Source organism: Microcebus murinus, chromosome X (genome assembly GCF_040939455.1).
Source record: "Microcebus murinus isolate Inina chromosome X, M.murinus_Inina_mat1.0, whole genome shotgun sequence".
Taxonomy (NCBI): Eukaryota; Metazoa; Chordata; class Mammalia; order Primates; family Cheirogaleidae; genus Microcebus; species Microcebus murinus.
This window is the reverse complement of record NC_134136.1, coordinates 124,166,942-124,189,658: the sequence shown is the minus strand read 5'-3', so window position 1 is coordinate 124,189,658 and position 22,717 is coordinate 124,166,942. Positions and strand designations below refer to the sequence as shown.

Below are 22,717 nucleotides of genomic sequence, written 5' to 3'. Positions count from 1 at the left end.
CCTAGCTGCGAGTGTTAGAGGACTCTAAGGTAAACCTTTCACTTCCCCTTTTCCAGATAACAGTTGGTTCTGGACAACTGCCTGCTCTTGGGATTTGAACACACAGAGAGCAGGAGTAAAAGGGGCAGCTTAATCTTCAGTTTTTCACACTTAGGAAGGAATTCATCTTCTGTAGGAGGGGCCTCCAATGCTGTTCTTACTTTCTACCTGCTCCTTGACTCACAAAAACGTCAGGGCCGACCCCCATGCCTGTTGATGTAAGCACAGCTTTATACTAACTCTGATCTAGAAGGTTTTAGCCTTTACAGAATTCTAAGCACAGTACAGAACTGAAGTCTGTGAAATGCAAAATGGTTCACTGCGGTCAGGAATGTTTATTGCTTATTTTCTTATTTCACTTACCTTCAAATATAACTTTAAACTTAATTCATGTTAAAGTAACAAGTCTACAGCTATTGTTCCCCTAAAAACCTATTCAAAGCATGGCATTATATGGATTTTTATAAAATTCCATAAACTTGCTCCTTGGAGACTCCACCCCTTTGCTTTTTCACATTGATATGAACTGGTATTGTCAAAAACCCTGCTCAACAGCATATGAGAATCCATTCGCATTTTTCAGCAGGAATAAGTAAGACTTTAACTTTTCTTATTTCGATGGACCAAATTAAAAGAAAAGACTCCTAACATTGGTCTCTAACAAGGGAACAACTAGCCACTCCATGGTATGTCTCCCCTCTCTTTTTGGACATTTGACCTCTTGGGCCAGAAGTGCTACCCTAGAGCCAATATTTTTAAACAATCTAAATTTTTTCCTCCTCTTTTTGCTACCTTCTATATTAACCATAAGAACTCCAATAATTATTTTTATTAACTTTTTATTATGGAAAATGCCAAACATACAAAAGTAGAGATGAATTATATATAATGAGCCATCATTTTAACCATCACCCAGCTTTAACAATCAAGGTCAATCTTGTTTCATCATATCTCCAACACATGTCACATCAAATTCCAGACATAATATTTCAACTGTAAATATTTGAGAATGAAGATGAGGACTTATTTCCAACATAACCACAATACCATTATCCCAACTATTATCAAATATCCAGTCAACGTTCAAATTACCCTGATTGTCTCATAAATGTATTCATTTTACAGTTTGATCAAATCGGGATCCAAATAAGATCCATACAATTGGTTAATATGTCTCTTAAGTCTCTTTTAATCTGTAGGTTCATCCTCCATCTTTTGCTATTAACGTTGCGATTTATTTGCTGAAGAAACTGGATCATTTGTAGAGTTTCCTGCAGTCTGGATTCTACTAATCTCAACTCTGTGGTGTAATTTGTTTCTGTGTCCTGTATATTCTATAGATTAGCAATTATTTCTATTTCTAGAGGCATGATCAAATTTAGGTTCATAATTTTGACAGATACGTGTGTGTGCGTGCACACACACACACACACACACATATGCACAGATGGGGTCTCACTATGTTGCCCATGGTGGACTCAATTCCTGGGCTCAAGTGATCCTACCTCAGCCTCTTTAGTAGGTGGGACTACAGGCACGCACTACTGTGCCTGGCTTAGCAAATATATTTTATAGGTGGTCTAGTGTACTGCCATCTTGAGGCACATAATGTTTGGGATGACACAGACATATGAGTAAGTATTTTTGCTTTCTAATGTCTCACACCTGCCTTGAAACAGTTGTGTAACACCTGATATACAAGAGGCACATATATGCTAGATAGATTAGAAGAGGAATGTCTTACCACTCAGTATCATTACAAAATATTAATGTTTAAAACAAATCTTCAGTGATGTCTACCATATTTTAAGCAATGTCATATATGTTAGTTATATAAAAAGACTAAGGAAACAAGTTCCTTGCATCAAGGTCATATAATCTGGTGGGAAATACATACATAAATCATAAAGCACAAAAAAAGGCCACAGGTGCCAAATTCTATACAGATCCAGTGGAACAACCTGGAAAATAGTCATTGTAACAAACAGGGAAAAAGTCCAAAAGCATAGGATGAGCTGAGTCCTGGGAGTGTGAAAGAGCTCACCTGTGCTTCACAATTCCATTCATCATTGGGTTCACATACTTGATTCTTTCAAAGTAAATCTGAACAACATCTATGCCATTCACCTAAAAAAAAACAATCTTATTAATAGGGTTTTATTGGTTCATCAATTCCTCTAGTCAACAAATATCTGAGGACCTGCTATGCTTCATCAACCACTTTGTACTGGAAAAGCCTTAAGTGAATTATCCAATGCAGTTCCACTGTGAGGCAAGAGAAGAGCCCAAGGGAATAACAGATTGTCCCGGGTACATTATGAAGCTGAGAAATCAGGAATACACTGGTAGTAGACATCTCTAATCTGTGGAAAAATGACAGATGTCTCCAAATTACAGCCACTGTTCCAGGCTCTGTGGATATAGGGAGAATTCAGGCTGGGTCCTAGTCCTCAAAAAGTTCATATTCTAATAGGTCAACATCACTCAGAAAGATGGTTACAATACTAGAATGATGCTGAAAATATTTGTTTTGTTTTGCTTGGTGCTTCCACAAAAGGAACTCTGAAAAAGAAAACTCTGGCCAGCTGTTACTACTATAGGCTCAAAGCAGCATTTTCACCTCCTTCCCACCCACCCCCAGTTAACTACTGAGGGAGAAACTGCTCTTTCTTATAAATGAACTCCACTTAAAGGCAAGTGAGAGAAGGAGCAGCTCCAGCTTCAGAGCCCTTTAAACCATCTGTCCCAAAAGGGCTCTCTAATATTGTTGTTAGGTCACAAGCCGCCTGTTCCTGTTCTTACACACATACTCTCTCTCTTCATTTTTTATTGACATTTCTAAATACAAAGATGTTGAAATCTTTACAATTCTTTCAAACGAAACCACAAAAAAAGACAAAAACACTTCTAGCTACCCCTCATTCCTTTCAGGGTTACTTTTTTCAACACTGATCTGATCAACAGAACACAGGTTTCCTAGAAATATATAATACATTTGACACCCAAGACAAATTCTGTATCAAGCATACCAAAATTACCTTTACTTCAACATGTCTTCTTCAAACTCTTTTTAGGATAAGGCACTTTGTCCAGTGGGAAAAAAGGATCAGCTTTTTAAAAAACATGCTGAAAACAAATTTCTACTTCAAGATTGAAAGTCTTAATTATCTTTGATCAGTGTACTGTTTATATTTGGGGGATTATGATCTGAAAAATTCAGCTGTACTTTTTACTATAATCATCATAAATAATGTATAGGTACTAAGTAATGACTCTGTAAGGAGAAAATCTCAACTACGCATCAAACGTTTGGAGGGTGGATGTAATAGACCTCAGTTTACCTCTGTGTCAACTGTTTTACTTTTTGAATTACTCTTTTAAAATGAAAGGCTATTTGGGCCTTTTCATTTAATTTTTTCTAGACTGAACTTCAGAAGTATATAATAAGAACTACCTGAATGAATTGAAAGTTTACTTTATAGTGTGCTAACTGTAAAATGTTCTATTGTAATTTATGAATTAAAGCCTTGGGAGTTTTACAAATTGCATAACCTGAAGCTATCTGGATGATGAAGAAAATCTTAACAAGTAGTATTACTCAAACACAATACGTATAATATTGTGCAAATATGTATAGGTTAACAACTCTTAAAAGTTGGTTGCCATCAACACTGTACTTTTCACATTTGTCAAATACATAGCTCAAAAGTCAAAATATGAGATTGTGCATTATTATCTCCAAGTATTCTACGTATAAGTTAAACCTCCCAGGTATTTGTGGCATTTTACATGGAGGTAGTTTATGAAATAAAGTAACAGAGATAATCCATTTCTGTTGGTGTATACTTTGAAGAATCTCAAGTTACTCAGAATATCTTGCTCAATTTGGATTATTAGAATAGGAAAAGCCAAGTAGTGGAATTATAAAAGTTTATTTAAAAAATGACGTTTTTCTATACAAAGAAAGATGAATTTTATGAATATCTGATAATGCTGCATAATTTAGAATATGAACTTATACATTTGGTTTTTAAAAGCTATTTTCTACTCATTCCTTTGACAACATTAATTTTTCTTAACTACATGTACTTTATTTAGACATATTTTTATATGGCAAAGATCTTATTTTATAAACTCTGGCATCATATAGAAAGTAATGCTATTCAATTCTAGCAGTGATTGTGTTCAAAAGCTAATTTGTGGAATAAGAAATTTTTTAAATTAGCTATTAGCCACTTATATTTATTATTGGTCTGTAGAATACTTTTAACATGTTAAGTGTTATATGTATAAAGATATCCCCTACTCATGCTCTCTTCACAAAGTAGGCTTTTCCTCAACTGTCACATGAGAAGGTAAGTTCTACAAGAGGAATCTAGACTTTTTGAAGCAAAACCCAAAATGTCATAACAGAATGCATAACAGCGACCCAAAAAAGTTAGCAAAGTGATCCAGAATACCTATTGATGATGTTTAAAAGATATGACCGCCCGCCTTGACCTCCCAGAGAGCTAGGATTACAGGCGTGAGCCACCGTGCCCGGCCTGTCACTGGTTTTAAAAACCCACTAATTTTCTCACTCTTTCCTTTGACAGCATTAGTACAGAAAATATTTTGTGTACTAAAACTTCTACTTTATCTGTACTTAAATGTGTAATGAGATTTGTTTTCAAAACAGTGAAAAATTCTTTAGAAAGTGCAATGGCACCCACTTTTTAGCAGCATGTAAAATATTAATAATATGTGAAATTACAATGCAACCAAAATGGAGAAAAGATACTTGAATGCTTTGAACAGTAAAATACACAAAGCTCACAACGGGGCAGGAAAAAAAAATCTATATAGTTCAAAACCAGAACTATTCTATAGTATAAAACACAGGAGAACAGAGTAATGATTAGGAGAAGGAATGCAGTAGGCTTATGGATTACAAGTAATGTTAATTCTTTGATCTAGATGATGGTTACCTATGTGTGTTCACTAAGTAAACATTCATTAAGCTATACATTTAAGAGTTATGTATTGTTCTGTATGTATACTGTACATGAGTCAAACATAAAATAATTTTAAAAGAGTGACTCCATTAAACTTTTAGCAGTAATTGTGTTCAAAAAGGTCACTGAGTAGTAAAAAATTGTTTTAAGTAATCATTACTTTCCACTTTGTACTCATTATTCATAGAATGTTGTAAAAATGCTTAAGTGTTATATATAGAATGGTCTTCCAACCCCCAATACCTTCTTCACAAAGTAGGCTTCCCTTCTACCTAATTTTAGACATGGCTGGGGGAACAGAGAAAGTTCAGAAGAGAGACTTAGTTATATTATTAGATGGAATTCCTGATTTCAAGCAAGCATCAAGGCAACTGTAAGAGATTTTAATTTGGCACCCACAAAAAGGTTGTCATGTGAGGCTAAGCGATTACCCTCAATCTTTAACAGAGACTGTTCAGGTGTCCTAACACTTTGAGACATTTGTAACAGCTGAATGTCAAGACAGATAACTCACTCAATTGGGATACAATCACCACAAAAGACTCCAGTCCTGTGGTCTGGAATCTGGAAATCTCTTACAGTTGCCTGTGGTGACTGGGAGTCAGGGAAGTTTAACAGGAATGACACTAAATAAAAATATGGGACATATTATAACTTTCTGTCAAAAACGAATTTAAATTGAGAGAACCATGGTTCTTCTAGGGCGTCCAATAAGGGGCCATGGGAGTTGGAAGTCCAGCATGCTAAATCACATCCCATGAATACAGTTTCCGTGATAAGACATGTATATCAAGATATGTTTGGCTGGCAATGCCCCAGAAATATCTCCTCTATCAGGCAGTAACCTTGCTAAACTTTATGAAAAATGACCATTTCAAGTCAGCAGTGAAAACTTACTAGTTGTGAACATTTTTTGAAAACCAAATGATGTACAAACAAATAGACAAAGACATTTCTGAAAAGGGCCTATCAGGTTACATTTCTGAAGCTAACATTACTGTCAAGTGCAGAAAGAGCACAAGATGCAAATGATTTCCTAAGCTTGTTTTTTTTTTTTTTTTTAATTCAAAACTGAGCTTTTAAACCAACTCCCAGGACAGACGGGCTCCCTGACAAGGGCGAACGCTTTAAATGAGAAAACAACTTAAAGGATAAAAATAATAAGAGATGCTCACACAACCGAGCTGGAAGGACTTTAAAGGCCTCCGCTAGAAAATAAACCCACGAGACTGGTTTCAAAAATGCGCACGCACACTCACGCACAAATATGTGTGAATTGTAAAAAAGAAAAAAAAAAAAAAAAAACCACAGGGCTCACGCACACGCCTCCCTTTCTCCCCCGCTCCCCCCAAAAAAGCAGGGTTAGCAGTTAAGGCACCTTTAAAAAGCAATCGCAAACAGCTCCGGCTTACCGAAACATTTTACAGTGTACCGAAGAAGCAATTTTGAAAACATCTGAAAAACGTGCAAATTGTCTGAAAACAGTGCCTGGCAACTGAGACAGTTTGCAAGCGTGATTCAGAGGTCTGCCAAGGAAACAAAAGAAGCCTCCCTGCTCCCCGTGAGACCGCACATGGCAAGAGAGGTGCTATAGGCAGGGCTGGTTTTAAGGGAAGCGGACAATCAGAAGTCTGTGCGCGAGCGGTACATACTAGGGATCGCTATCTGGCAGGGTCGGGGCCACGGAGTTTCCATTGGTTGGGGAACCGCCCAGCTTTAGTTTTTCCAGATATTCGGCATGCACGGGCTTGTGGCACTGGAGAACCTTGATGGCATCTTCGATTTTGAACCACTCTCGCTTCCTCCCAATGCTAACCGAATCTTCCCAATCCTCCAGCAGCTCAGTGACAGTCAGTACATACACGTACGTTCTGTGCTTGCGATCTTGGTTCTGCTCGAATACGCCCAGGAGCCGGCCTAACTTCCCCTTGACTCCCGCCTCTTCGTACACCTCTCGGACCGCCGCACCGCTCGGTTCCTCCTCGGGCTCCATGCCCCCGCCCGGCACGATCCAGCGGTCTGGGTACCGGCTGCTACTCACTAACAGCACCTCGTCCTCGCGCTCGCTCCGGAAGCACAGGCACGCCGCCCGCTTCTTGAACCCCTCCGGGTCGTAGGTCCGCGTCTGGTTCGGCTTGCACTTCATCCTCAGGGACGCCTCCTCCCGCCGCTGACTCCCACCGCCGCCGCTGCCGAACAGCCGAGGTGCTGGGAAGAGAAAGGGCCAAAGCGAAGGGCAGGGAGAGAGCGGAGCCTCAGCCTGCGAGCCCGGCAGCTCAGGCTAAGATGAGGCGGAGGCAGAGGCGGAGGCGGGGGCGGAGGCGGGGGCGGGGGCAGCGAGGCGCGTCAGTCAGCCAGCCCTTGGGGCGGTCGCCGGTTCCGCACGGAGGGTCGCGAGCCCGCAGCCTGAGAGGAGACGCTGCCGCCGCGAGCCTGGGACTCTCCACCCGGCCCACCCCAGTGTCGCGAGCGTGTCTCTCTCCCTCCCTCGGTCGCCGGGCAGGGGTTGAGCGAGGTGAGGCGCATCCACGTGCGCGTTCGCGGTCCCGTTCACGTGCGCGCTCACAGTGAAGGGCGAGGGGAGGGGACGGGGGTCTCCGGGTTCCCGCAGCGCGCGATGCCTCAGGCCCACTGCGCAAGCGCCCCGCACCTCTCCAGCTGGAAACCTCCTTCCCTGAGTGAAATTCGCCGCACTGGGACTCTGGCCAAGAGTCTCCACGTGTGCCTTTCAGCCAAACCGGGCTGTGGCGGGGCCAGACGTTTCTCCTCAGCCTGCCCACTGCCTCGCACGAAGCACACACGCAATCCTTTCACACACCGCAAGGTCAAGGGCTTCGTCATCATCATCCCCCATGATGAAACACTTCTGGCTTAATCATGGGGACGACCCCCCCCCCCCCCCCCCCGTCAAAATGACCAAGGGATTCATGACAAAATAGGACCTCACCTTTGCTGAGTCACATCTTGCAGTTTTATTTCTTCAACAGGTTCTCCCCTTTGCCTAGCATCCGGACACGGCCTGTAACTTAAAGCTTTTCTGAAACCCCTATTTATATCTTACCTAACCTCTCTTCCTCAGCTTCCTCATCCGTAAACTCCTCACCTACTTGTTTCAGCCATTTGCACTTTGATTCATACACACCTAACAACTGGAAAACCACCCCAACTCATCCGGTATTAAATCCCAAGACTCCCCACAGTCCACACACTCCACCCTTCTCTGTCTTTCTCATCTGTAAGCACCGCTTGGGGTTTGGGAAAATGTGCACATGGAATTCCCTTCATAGTTTACATTTTGATTTTTAAAAGTGTCCTGGCTTGGGACTCCAGCAAGGCCACTAGGTACTCCCTCACCTGTCTGATCATCCTGCCCCTTGGCCAAGAAATGACACCCCACAGTCAAAATTTAACCACCTTCAGCCGTCCCTCTCCTTTTCAGTTCTCCTAGTCTTCCCCTCATCTGATAGAGTACCTGATAGAGAAGACCTCGGATGTCCCCTAACTTTTGTCCTATTGAAACTTAAGCATCTCTGTCTCTTACTGACGCTCTGTTGCCATCAGCCAAGGGGCATCACACAAAACTTCTTTTTCGATGAAATAATCCCTTCTTCATGGGAAAATGGACTCTGAAATGTAAATGGAAAATAGTGGTGAAATATACAGTCCAATTTTCAGGCAATTACGTTCATTTTCCCAGGATCTGCTCGACTCCATTTGCATCTGGAATCACTAATAAAAATGATTCTATTCCCAAGAGCAAGGAACATCTGCACTATTTAGACCATGATAGGATGAAAAGGTACGGATCATATATGAACAAAATGATAAAATGGAGACATAAAATGACTTTAGTAGAAATACTACTGCTTCTGACCATAATTTTTTTTATTTTTCATTTCAGAATATTATGGGGGTACAAACATTTTGTTACATATAATGCCTTTGCCTCACCCAAGCCAGAGCTACAAGTATGCCCTTCCCCCATACAGTGTACTCCTCACCCATTAGTTGTGAGTTAACCCACCCCCACGACCCCCTCCTACCTGACCAGCAACCGATGAATATTACTTCCATGTGAGCACCTTAGTGTTGATCAGTTAGTACCAATTTGATGGACAGTCCATGTGAGGCTTCTTTTTCCATTCTTGTGATACCTCACCTCAAAGGATGGGCTCCAGCTCTATCCACGATAGTGTAAGAGCTGCTAGATCACCATTGTTTTTTGTAATTGAGTAGTATTCCATGGTATACATATACCATATTTTATTAATGCACTCATGTATTGATGGGCACTTAGGTTGTTTCCATATCTTTGCAATTGTGAATTATGTTGCCATAAACATTCGAGTGCAGATGTCTTTATTATAGACTGTCTTGACCATATATTAAAGATGTATGGATGACCAAAGAGCATTTGAAGGAATTCAGCACCGATGGCTAAATACAAAGAAAGTACATTTATCAGGCTGTATTCCTCAGGATACACATACTCACAAACACAAAGGATGTTAAACAACTAGGAAAAATTCCATGACAATCAGGAGCAACACTAATATGCCTATTATCACCAATATTATTGTTTTGTTTTAGAATTTCTTTCTAGTGTACTGAGATTGTAAACAGAACAAAGTCTGTCATAATCGTAAAAAGAGTCATTATTTATAGATGATATGAATATATTTTTGGGAACCACCTAAGGAAAATGTAAAAATAAATTCCTGGAAATGTAGGTATGAAATATTAATATTAAAATATCAATAGTTTTCATGCACAGCAGCGTTAATCACGTAGAAAATAAAATGGGGAAATGATGACATGCGACTTGGCAATATGAACTACAACAACACAAATAAAATACCAAGGGATCTGAAAACATATGATTAGGACTTTGCAGTAGAAAATGATAAAACATCTACTCAGAGTTCTGAAACAGGACTTGAATGAATGAAGAGGCACTCTAGCAAAGCTAGGAGATTGCTCTGGTGTCTGGGGGGGAGGAGTGGTCCAAACGGGCTCCAACCACATGGCAGGTCTACTTCCCACTTGCCAGGTACTATCTCCTCTCACCACAGGTGCCATTTTCTCATCTATTCCATCACTTCCACATCACACCATGCCTATGCCATATGTCTCTGCTGGGGGCATATTTATTGCAAGGAAGAGGAATAGGAACATCATATTAATAATATGGAAAGAGGTATAAGCTGGACACTTACAGGCATAATCATACCCTGTTTCTAAATAAGGAGATCCACAACTTACGGGGTTAATATAATACCCCCAACATTTTCAGATTAGGTTTTTTTTCTCAGAATCTTGTAGGATGTATTTATTATTCACCTTTTATGGTAATAGGGCAAAAGTAGCTATGACATTTTTAAAGAAGGGTAAAAAAGCATTTCTAAGAGTATAACAAGCCACTGTATGGTTTATCCATATTTAAGTATTTCTCCAATGATGCACAGTGTCCTTCATGAATCAGTCTAGTAGTAGACTGCTAAAGTAAAAACCGCAATTTGTTCATGCCAGCCTGTATCTCGTCCTATATTGTTGCTGGGTTTGGCCATGTACGTTGCTTTGCCCAGGGGGACAATAGCAAATGTGAAGCCAGGAGAGAATTGATAACTGCTTGCACACTGGAGTTTCCCCTCTCTTTTTGCTCTTGAAACACTGTGACAGCAACATGAAGAAGTCCCAGCTAGCCAGATGATGAGAGACCCATGGCCCATTCATCCCCTTCACTCAAGCTAGCGGGGAACTCCAACATATGGCTGAGGCCATCCTAGACATTTGGCCCTCAGCAGAATCACTTAGCTGACTGGGCACCAGCCACAGATGAATAAATAAGCCTAGCTAAAAACAACAACAAACCACTCACATGAGCCTAGCTGGAGTTGTTGACCTGCAGAATTGTGAACAAAACAATTGATTGTTGTTTAAAGTATGAAAGTTTGGGGTGCACTGTTATGCATTGAAAGCTAGCTGATGCAACCATCAACTGCCATCCACCAAAATGCAACCAAAAACTATCAGAGAGAGAGAGAGAAAATATTTTTCCTGGTAGAAATTTAATCTCTGCTTAGGGAGGTTGGCATTTAACTTTTCCTGGAGTCCGAAGGAAAGGGATGAGGTTAAGACATGTCATATTTATTGAGTACAGTCTATGAGAGAGGCTCTGTGTTAAGCCTATTTAACTGTTATCCCATTTACTCTTGGGGAGGGAGGCAGTTAATATGTCCTTTTTATAGAAGCCAAAATGAAAGTTCAAAGTGAAATTCGTATTTGAATTCAAAGCTTCATGTCTCCCTAGCTTAACACTCTCACAACATCACAGTGTCTTGTCAAAAGGATTATTTTTATTTAGAGCTATGGTTTGTTGCGGCCTTGGTTGACGATGTTCAGAGTTGACTTCTTAGACAACGTGTTTCTTTGCCAATATTCACTGAGTTCAATGAAAGTTATTTTCCATCATGATTTTCTGCACAATACGGTGAAGGGAGCATCTGTGTGTCTCTCTCATGCCCAGTAATTAATAGTTGCCCCACCTCCACACATTTCTTAACAATTTGAAGCTTCAATTTCCCCTGCAATATAAAATGGAATGGAGTGATCCAGTAAAGAAGATATTCTATTTTGTCACCACTCTAGACCATGTGGCCAAGATTTTGATTTATGGATGTTCTGTGATATTAATTTAGCAATGAACCTGAAAAGTGAGTATCAAAATTCCCTTCAAAAGATGAAGAAACAAGCTGATGATGGGTTGAAGTTGAGATGGGTTGAAGTTAACAAGCCAGGAAGTGATGGAGCTGGAATTCACACCCTGGTGTGTCTGGGTCCAAAGGTCATCCTTTGTATTCACTATGACAAATTTCACGTATGTTACATGTTGTTGAGCTAAATGGTGCATGTCATTCCTTTTGGTACTGTCTTCCTCCTCGTTAACTTTTTCTAGCTGGAAGATCCAGGCACCCAAGAGAATATAGCTTCCAGGTAGAGTTCTGGGATCCCCAGGATCAAAGCTGAGAGGATCTGCTCTGAAACCAACAAGTCTGGGATACACGGTTCTGCCTGTTGTCTAAGTTAGAAAGGAGTAGGCACATGGGCAAATGAGGGCAACAGAAGGAGCATAGTCGTGGAAGTTGGGTGCTTTACTTAGTGAGAAAGCTCTGGAAGCTGGAGATGCCTCTTCTGTGAGTAACTTTTTAAGTGGAGTACAGTCCTAAGAGAGGAGCTCTGCAGAAACCACTGTTACCGGGAAGAGAGAATTTAAAGATCTTCTTAAAGCCTGAGAGTACTCACAAGAGGACCCAGCTTTCAGCAGAGGGACCACCCACCACATACCTGAGAAACTTTGAGGATATTTCCATGGGAAGCAGAGCCAGGGGAGGTGATTTTGGTACTAGTCAATGAGAGAAAAAAAAATGGTGTTTGTTATGAAAATGAACTAGAGTTTCAATCTGGCTCTTGCAGTAGCTATGCAGCCCTAGGCAAAGGTAATATCTTTGACCCTAATGTTTCTAGTGTGGAAAATGGGGATACCAGGAGTACCTTGCTCATGAACCTCACTCTCCTAAAGAGGCTTTCCTGACTGTGTGCTTGCCCATCCTTTGCACAGAGATTAAGTTATCCTCCTCTGCTTTTCCTGGCTTCCTTGACTTTAGTTCTGTCACATCTCTAATCACAGGGCTCTGTAGTGATCTGTGTGCATGCTTGTAAGAAATGTGAAGGCTGGGATCCAGCCTGAAACACACCTGTTCCCCTCTGAGTCAACCCGGTGCCTGGGATCTGGTGTCCAGCAGGAGTTCAAAACACATTGTTTGAATGAAAGATGATGACAGTTAGCTGCATGGATACACAATGGATAGTCGTTATTGTACATGTTAATTGTTTATTGGTGACATTAACTAAAATATGAGTGAACCTAGGAGAAGTCCACACAGGTCTTTACACTCTGGGGGAGGGGGGTGGGTTTTTTTTTCAAATCAACCTCCATATGCTCCCTAATCCTTTGTTTTCCTATGTACCTTGTCCAGTCTTTTCCCTCAAACACAAAAGTGGCTTCATAGTGGCTCCACACTAGGTAATTCACTAAAAAGATTTTAAACACAAAGCGATTGGAGCAAAAAATACCACACCCCCCCCCGGCCATTTTTGATTGTTTGTTTGTTTACTAGATGAATCACAGGACGCTACCTGTGTCATGTTGAGATTAGTAGCATAGATGTACACAGGGTCAAGGATGTGAACTCAGCGATTGGTGGAATTGTCAAGCCCAGACGAGCACTTCCACCCTCACAGAGGCGCAGCACGCCTTGAGTTCTCCCACTTCCTTGCTCACCACCTTGCACACCTTGCAGTCATTCAGAAAACATGTGTTGACATAATGAATGTATTTGTCTCCTGTGCTAGATTGGTAGACCCTTGAGGGAAAGGGCCATGTTTTGTTGGTCTTTGTGAATCCACCATCCAGGACACTCTCTGATAGAACCAGAAGCGCACCACTAAATATTTGTTTAATTGATTAATCTTTTGAAAGTGACACTCGTACGGAAAACGTTCTCTTTCTAATCTGTAGCTATTCCAGTAGTTGCTAACGGTATCAGCACCATAGATGGACCATACAAACTCTGCGGGTCAGCTGTGAGATGCCTGGGGGCCAGAACTCTGACTCCTTTTTTGTGTCACCTTCATAGGGTAGCACAGTTCTTACTAGACAGCACTACTTGAGGTGATGTTTCCAGATCTCAGTCATTTATCACCTAAATGGTTTGCTTTATCTATACAGGAAATGTACCGTGATTTACATATTATATTTTGTTTAAATAAGACCTTAATTTTTAGAGTAAAGCAAACTGTATATTTAAACACAATGAAAGTGAAACAATCTTAAGAAATGGTTGAAAATAACTTTGAGACTAATGTTAAGTGATAGCACAGGTAGCAATGTGCTATACTGGGCCCTTCTTTCATCTTTTTCATTTAATCCTAATGAAAACCCTTCAAAGGAAATATTGTCATTCCCATCTTCATGGGAGAGAATATTGAGGTCAAAGGCATTTTGTAACTTGCCCAGTATCTGGAGGCTAGTAGGTAGCCAAGTAAGTTGCAAACTTCTGGGCTCCTTCATGATAACACCCACAAAGACTGCGGTAGAGGCAGACCCCCATTTAATTTGCCCCCAGAGTCCTTCCTATCTGTTTCCCTCCCCTTTTCTCACAGGCACATCTCTCCGACATTTTCACCCCATCTCCTAACACTTTCAGAGCTTCTCATCCTGGAGATCGCTCTTCTGCTCCTTTGGCCAAATCCTGGTGTAGTCAACACTGATTCCTCTCATGGCAGAAGAGAGGGGGCTGTTTGAGTCCTTGTGAAGGAATAAAATAATTGTCACTTATAACTCCTTCGTGATTTTGATGAGGGTGGATCCTGAGGAGATGCAGAGCTACATTCTGAGCTAGTTTGTTGCAGAGCTAGTTTCTGTGTGGGAGAATACTGGCCTTAGCCAGATGCCTTCCCTTCCACAAAGACATCAAACCAGCCCAGGAAGGAAGATAGTTTACTTATCAAAGACACTGTGTACTCACTGGCCCAGGCACTATCAGGCCAATTTTCTCAGAGGCAGAACAAGCTTCCCAGGGTCATCAAGCAGTTCTAAAACTTCACAGATTCATTAGGTGAAGACAACAAGGCACACACACACACACACACACACACACACACACACACACACACACCCCTGATGTTTGGTGTCATAATTGTGATTGGGAAAATGGCGGCATTCCCTGTTCCACAGTTGAAGGTTCAAGGATCACAAACACTCAGCCATTTCTGGAGAGATGCACCATTAGCACCATGGCAGAGTGGTTATGACCGTGGGTTCTGAGCTGGACCTCATCCCCTGGGAATTTGAGATTGGAGGGAAAATAGCTTTTCCTTTTCTTTTTTTCCTATTTTTTCAGGTTATTTATTTTGAAGCAAGTTCGAAAATCAGTGGTTATGTTAACAGTTTTCCCAAAATACAATAGTATATCCTAGGAGAGGACACTTATCAGACACTCAGTTTCTGAACTTCACTTTAGCTTTGATCAAATAGCTTTTACTACCAGCCTACATCTCAGAAGGAAGCATCCTTGATTCTTCCCAAGGATGAACTTTCTGTTGTATGCAGTTCCCAAAATTCTTATAAAGGAATCCTATGTTTTTGTCTCTTAACTGCAATATGAGAAGACACATTATAGCTGTTTGAGTGACTGCCATGTGTCAGGTACTTTATGTGTCTTACTGATAACTTTCATAAAATTCATATGACATAAGTACCTTTATCCCACTTTTACAGATGAGAAAATTAAGGCTCAGAAACATAGAAAACTTGCCCTGATCACACAACTGGGCAGTGGCAGAGCAGGGATTTGAATATGTGCATTATGATCCATTGCCTACATTGGTCAGCATATCCTCAAATTTAACAAAAAAACCTGGAAAGAAATCCCTGTGTCTGTGAAAGCCACCAATGTAAATTTAAAATTTTTATACTATTGTTATGTCATAACTCTATTTTTGAGTTTTACTCATGACAAATAATATTTTTCCTTTCCATTAAAATATTTGGTTTATAACATTATATTTGGGGATGGCAGATATGAAAAGGCATATGCATGGCTAAGTTAAGTAATGATGATTTACACCATATTATGTACTGAAAACTAAGCTACGCACTGTGTAGAGGCCCATGGACAAATGAATCAGTTTGCTAGTCCTCCAATACCTTCTAGCTTCCAGAAGAGTTTGCATGGCCTCTGATACACAAAAGCTACACACAAGGTCCCCATGTAGAAAGCATGTACTGTACTGCCTCCAGTTTGGAAGTGGATGTTGTCGTTATCAATGTTTAGGTATGAAATATATTAATTCAACAAATCCTCTGCAATGCCTACCATGTTTCAGGTAGTGTATTTGATACTGGATATGCAAAGACCAAATAAAACCTGGTACCAGTCCTTAACTATCTCCTAGGAAGACAATAAAAGGAATATACATTTTGAAATATAGGTCTGCACAGGGTACATTTCCAGGACAAAGAGTGGAAAATAGTGAGAGGAGACAAGAAATAGACTAAGGAAAAGTGTAGAGGAAATAAGAGCAGGAGTTGAATCTGAAAAACTGAGTTCTTGTGAGTATGAACATGCATGCCTCTACCTGAAAATGTTGTTATTTTGGGGTTCACAGACTTGATTCCATATTACTGAATATTTATGCATTTTACCTTAACAATGAATGAATGAATATAAGACAGGTTGGAAGTCTTATGTTCATTCATTAATTTCTCTTGTTAAATTTTTAAATCATTTTTGTGCATGTACCACCTTTTATTTGCAAAGCCTACATGAATTTCAAAAGTAATATTAATGTGAACCCATTTCAGAAACTGAGAAATTATTAGATAGGCCAACATTGATTATGAAATGAGGCTTTCGGCAATACACTGATACTAGAAGCTATTTAAAAATGGGAGCTGAGCTAAAAGTCATAATATACCCATATTCCATGCACTGTGGTAGGTTCTGGGGTTTGAGGAATCACTCAGGCACTATACAGCTGTCTTTGTACAGAAAATCATGCAGGCGCATCTTAACCCCAGTAGTCTGCAAAGGATTGTCAAATCTATTTATCAGGGAGGTGTTTTACACACACACACACACACACACACACACACACACACACACACACACACGCCCTTATAAATTAGAATCCTGGAACTCTGATTGGATCACAGAGCGAGCTGGCATTGGAGCTAGTTTGATTCTAAAGCCTCCAGCAATGTCTATCACACCAGACCCTTTTTCATAATAAGTTATCTCAATTCCTTTTGGAGCCACTACTTGTCATTCCCCTGGCTTTGCTTGTCTGTTGTCACTCCACAGGAAAACCCTGGAATTGGAAGCTCTGCCTCATTTGAAGGGCAGGGACTGAAGGGGCAGCCCTAGCATCTGAGTTCTTCACACTGAGCGTGGCTCCCATCTCACGTGGAAGTGTCCTCCATTGTTGCTGTCCCACTTCAGGCTGTCTGTTCTTGCTGCTATATTGCAATTAGTCTTCACTACACCACGTTAAGCATTCTCCACACTGTGCCTTTGGTCATGCTTACTTTAATTTGCACCACAGAGCCATGTGTGGTTGTGGCTGAGCCAGAAATTATTTCTCACTCTCTCCAGTAGTTTAGATAATGCAGAGAATTACTTTAACCACAGCAGATTCAATACAGTAATAATGTAAATACCTGTGTGTTCGTTTTCTGTTGCTGCATAAAAAATTACCAGAAATTTAGAGGCTTAAAACAGCACACATTTATCATTTCAGGTTCCATAGGTCAGATGTCGGCCAGGGATGAACTGAATTTTCTGCTCTTGGGCTCACAAAACTGAAATCAAGTTGTCAGCTGGGGTGGCATCTTATCTGAGAGCCGTGCTGAAGAATCTCTTTCCAAAATCATTTAGATTGTTGGCAGAATTCAGTTCTTTGTGGTTATGGGACTGACTCCAGCTGCTTGCTGGCTGTCATCAGGGGCTTCTCTCAGCTTCTAGAGATTGTCTGCCTTTTTCATCATGTGATCCCTTCAAGTAAGCAATGGTGTATCAAATCCTTGTGCTTCAGATCTCTCTTGCTTCTCCTTCTGCTGCTAATCTGAGAAAACTTTCAGCTTTTAAAGAGCTTTTATTATTAATAGGTTAGGCTCTTTTGTATAATCCAGGATAATCTTCCTAATTTAAGGTCTACTGCTTAGTAATCTTAATTACATCTGCAAAATCTGTTTTGCCACGTACGGTAATATAATCATGGGTGTGATGCCTCATTGTATTCACAGTTTTAGGGATTAAGTTGAGAAAATGTAGACCATTTTTAGAATTCTGCCTACCACAATTTGAATAATCATCAATTAAGTATTAATGAAAGCCCTATTTTGTCAACCAATTCCCTATATTTCTGTCAACATAGTATACACTCTTTACTGAGCTACATGATGACATCATGTAGTTTTATTTCAACAAGAGATTTGTAACCTTGCTAAACATATTGACACAGTCTACAAATTAACATTTGTTTGAAATTTTTATAACTTAGGTAAGTGTTTCATACCTTAGTTAACCTTTATATTTTAATTCCCTTTGTATCTTAGTTAAATAATCTATTTTCCTGTTTCCTTACCTATAAAATAAAGCTTTCAACAATTCTGCTTTGTTAGTTGCATGCTATTTAATCAATTTAAGGTTAATTAATTAATTTTAAGGTTATATTTGTGAACTAACAAAACTTGTAATCAGGCAGATTACAGTCTTTATTAGAAAGAGGAATATTACATCATATGGCATCCAGATTTAATAGTACCTAATATTTATAAAATGCTTACCATGTGGCAAGCCCTGTTCTATTATGGCAAAATAGCATTACATAAAATTTACCACCTTAACCATTTTCAATTGTACAGTTCAGTGACATTAGGTACATTCACACTGATGTGGAACTATCACCACTATCCATTCATAGATCTTTTCCATTATCACGAACTAAAACTTTGTATCTAAAACAGTAAAACACTGTTGTACTTTCTGTTTCTGTTAATTTGACTGTTCTAAGTACTTCATATAAGTGGAATCATACAGTATTTGTCCTTTTGTATCTGGCTTCTTTCATTTAGCGTAATGTTTTTAAGATTCATCCTTGTTGTAGCATGTATCAGAATTTCATTCATTTTTAAGGAAAAATAGTATTTCACTGTACGTGTAAACCACATTTTGTTTATCCATTCATCCCTTGATGGGCATTTGGATTGTTTTGATCTTTTTTACTATTGTGAATAATGCTGCTATAAACATTGGTGTACAACCATCTGCTTGAGTCCCTGCTTTCATCTTTTGGGTATATACCTAGAAGTGGAATTGCCGGGTAATGTGGTAATTCTACACATATTTTTGAGGAACCACCATACTCTTTTCCACTGTGGCCACACCATCTTAAATTCCTGCCAGTAATTGGCAAGGGTTCTAATTTCTCTACATTCTCACCACCAGTTATTATTTTATGTTTTAAAAATTATTATAATAGCCATCCCAATGGGCATGAAGTGGTGAAAAGGCCCTTTGTAAGCTCTGTATATGTTTAACTCATTTGATCAGCAAAACACCTTGAGAAAGGTGATATTATTAACTCTATTAATAATTAATGTGAAGAAACTGAGGCACAGAAGTAATTTGTTAAAATTGACATCTTATAAGCTGTAGACCCAGGATTGTAATGTAGGTTTTATGGTTTCAGAAGCAGTGTTCCTAACTAACAAAATATGATTATTTTGATCATATAATTTATCATCCAAACCAGGACACTTTTGAGAATGAAAGAGGGTACTATCAAAAATTATGCCTGAACAACAGGGATAAAAAGGAAAAGTCTTAGACATACCAAGACATAGCTCACTCTGTGAGAATTCTTTTGGCCGCTAGTCACAAAAAATTCTTACCTAGACTGACTTAATCAAAAAGAAAATTAATAACCTCGCGACCTGAGAAACAGCTCATCAATTTTCCTCCTCCTACTAGATTTTTACAGTTAGCATGCAAGCTGGAGTTATTTTACCCATCTTAAAAAACAAAAAACAAAATGAATAAAAAATACCTTCTCTTGACCTTACTTCCCTTCCACCTACAGCTTTAATTATCTGTCCTTTTTTATTTGTTCCCCCTTAGCATTCTAGAACCTTATTAAATTGCCATTTTATGTCTTCTTTAGGGAAATATGCTAAGTAAAATAAGCCTGATACAGAAAGACAAATATTGCATGATCTCGCTTATATGTGGAATCTTAAAAAAAAAAAAAATTCAAATATACAGAGATAAAGAACAAAACAGTGGTTACAAGGGGCAGTGGGGTAGGAAGGAAAGGAGGACATGGGGAGATATAGGTCAGAGGATACAAAGTAACAGAAAAATAAGACAAACAAGTCTAGAGAACTAAGGCACAATAAAAGTATAGTGTATATGGCTGTGGTCCCCAACCTCCAGCCATGGCCTGTTAGGAACTGGGCTGGGCAGCATCATCCCTGAGGTCCACCTCTTGCACCCCTGCTCCCCATCTGTAGAAAAATTGTCTTCCATGAAACCAGTCCCTAGTGCCAAAAAGGTTAAGGATGGCTGGTTATGGGATATTCATGCTAAATGAGTAGATTTTAGCTGCTCTTGCCACACAGACAAAAAAATGGGTAACTATGTGACATAATGGATATGTTAATTTACTTCAGTGTAGTAAGCTTTTTACTATCCATATGTATCCCATAACATCATGTTATATACCTTAATTATATGCAATAAACTTTATTTAACCACTTTGGGACCGCGCTCACCGGCCGCTAAACCTTGCCCACAGCCGGCACTCATAGTCCGCACGATAGTTTGTGCTGTGCATTGACGACGAATCCATTTGCTCTTGTGCGATGAGGAAAGCTTTAAAGCACTGAAAGCTTGTTTAACTTTACAGGCAGCTTTACCTGTAATGTAAATCAGAATAGGTAACATATACATATATGTTTTCATTACGTTATTTTTAAATGTTCACAATTTTATTTTGATAAATGAAAAATTAGAAAAGTCATATCACGGCTGTCGGCTAAAGTCGCTGTGCACGTTCATCTGTGGCTATCGATTACAGTCGGCGCTCGGCTGTGCGCGTTCGTTCATCTGTGGCTATCAACTATAGTCGACGCTGGTACCGAAGTGGTTAAAAAATCAGATTCTTTCCCTGTCTTGTCTCTGCCATCCTTAATGCTAAATCATCATCGTACTGGGCCCAAGACAGTTGTAGCAGTTCTAGGCCTCTGATCTAGACATGGTAATATTTACAGACAGAGAGAAAAATAGCTTCCAATGTCCCTTTTCAAAGAGACAGAAAACCATGACATAGTACTTCCCAGAAAATATCCCCACCATCAACCCCAACATATGGGACTGAATTTGGTCACATGACCAATCCAAAACCAGCGATTGTCAAGGATGTTGGAATTGCCATGACTGGCTTAGATGACTAAGAGATGGAATGGATGTTGGGGAGTCAACCACAATGTCCCCTGAAATACATCAGGGCACTGGTGTGATTGTGTGTGTTGGTGTGTGTGCGTGCACCTGAAAGGGGACTAAATTCTGATATGCAGTTGCTACAGAGTGAAAAGAAACAGACTATGGCGATTCAGGTACCAGAAAATGATGGAGGAAGCTGACACCTTGCATAGACACCCTTTGTCTGTTAATTATATGAGGCTAATATCATCCAATATGTCTATCTCACCATTTGACAACGGGACCACGAATAGTCACTTGGTAGAGACTTCTTTTACCCACACAATGTTATAGGCACTACCAGTGTTTGCTTCCATGAATGACCAGTCAGCCTTCTTCTGATGGATGCATTTGTCATGTAGCCACGTTAATACCTTTATTCAAATATTAGTGTTTATCTGATCTACTGCCATCCTATTCTTTCTTTTCTCTCTATCTCTCTCTCTCTTTTTTTTTTGCTCATTTCGCTTTTCAAATAAAACATACATACATATAAGTGCATAAACACATATATGGAGTTTAATAATGATAGCTATAAAGTGAACACCACCCAAAAGAATGAGATAAAATATTATTAAAACTTCGGACCCCACTATGCCCCCCTCCCCAACCACAACCTTGTAGCTCCTCTCTAGATGTATCTACCATCCTTATCATTGTTTAGTATATCTTTCTTACTGCTTTTTATAGCTTTACCATATATGTAAACAACTCTAAACTATCTAGTTTGGTTCTGTTTTAAAAAACTTTATTGAATCACATTTCTGGCCAGAGTTTTTAGTGTACACTTTAGAGAACGACCATATTTAACTTGTTTCTAGAGGCTCCTAGAAATGTTTCAAGGTAAACCCTCTTCCTGGGTTAAAGAGACTACAGGTATTACTTGGGTACCTATGGTGTGCTTAGGCATGAACCAGGTGCCAGGGTATATATGAAAGTTAAATTGTGTTCTCCACCTTCCATCAAACTATAGTCATTCACCACATAATGATGTTTCCATCAATCATAAAATACATATATGACAGTAGTCACATAAGATTATAATGAGATATTTCTACTGTGCCCTTCCTATGTTTAGGTATACAAATACTTACCATTGTGTTACAATTGCCTAAAGTATTCATTCAGTACAGTAACATGCTGCACAGGTTGGTAGTCTAGGAGCAACAAGCTATACCATATAGCCTACGTGTGTAGTAGGCTATACCTTCTAGGTTTATGTAAGTACACTCTATGTTTGCACAATGACAAAATCACGTAATAATGCATTTCTCAGAACATATCCTTGTCGTTAAGTGATGCATGACTATATAGTCTAGTTGAGAAGATGATGCATAATGATAGTATATATTGGTAGAGCCAAATACAGTTCAGGTTAGCAGCAAAGCCATGGGTATTGCAGTGGGATAGTCAATGAGCCACCTCTTACTGGTTTAGTGACTCTGGAAAAGTGTCTCTACCACTCTGAGCCTGTGTATTCACTTCTAAAATAGAGATATATTTAAAATCTACTCACCAGGGTTGTTTGTGTGGTACCCTATAGGATCTCAACAAATGGTAGATACTGTTACTGTGATACCT

At 39.7% G+C, this 22,717-nt stretch overlaps 1 protein-coding gene across 2 annotated transcripts; it reads right to left on the bottom strand.

Moving 5' to 3' along the window:
• Nucleotides 1-903: 903 nt before the first annotated feature.
• On the bottom strand, nucleotides 904-7,315 carry LOC105881515 (diphosphoinositol polyphosphate phosphohydrolase 3-beta). Of its 2 annotated transcripts, XM_012783224.3 has the most exons (2): nucleotides 6,686-7,315; nucleotides 904-2,166 (listed from the first exon to the last, which is right to left on the bottom strand). In XM_012783224.3, coding segments are annotated over exons 1-2 (495 nt in total). In that variant the 5' UTR covers nucleotides 7,180-7,315; the 3' UTR covers nucleotides 904-2,165. The 2 variants fall into 2 exon arrangements, with proteins under 2 accessions (XP_012638678.1, XP_075855527.1); XM_075999412.1 differs by lacking the exon at nucleotides 904-2,166 and having other exon boundaries at nucleotides 4,857-7,315.
• Between the last annotated feature and the right edge of the window lie 15,402 nt (nucleotides 7,316-22,717).

Bases quoted from the DNA above. Each gene is read 5' to 3' on its own strand.
- LOC105881515 (XM_012783224.3), bottom strand. From the start codon at position 7,179: ATGAAGTGCAAGCCGAACCAGACGCGGACCTACGACCCGGAGGGGTTC.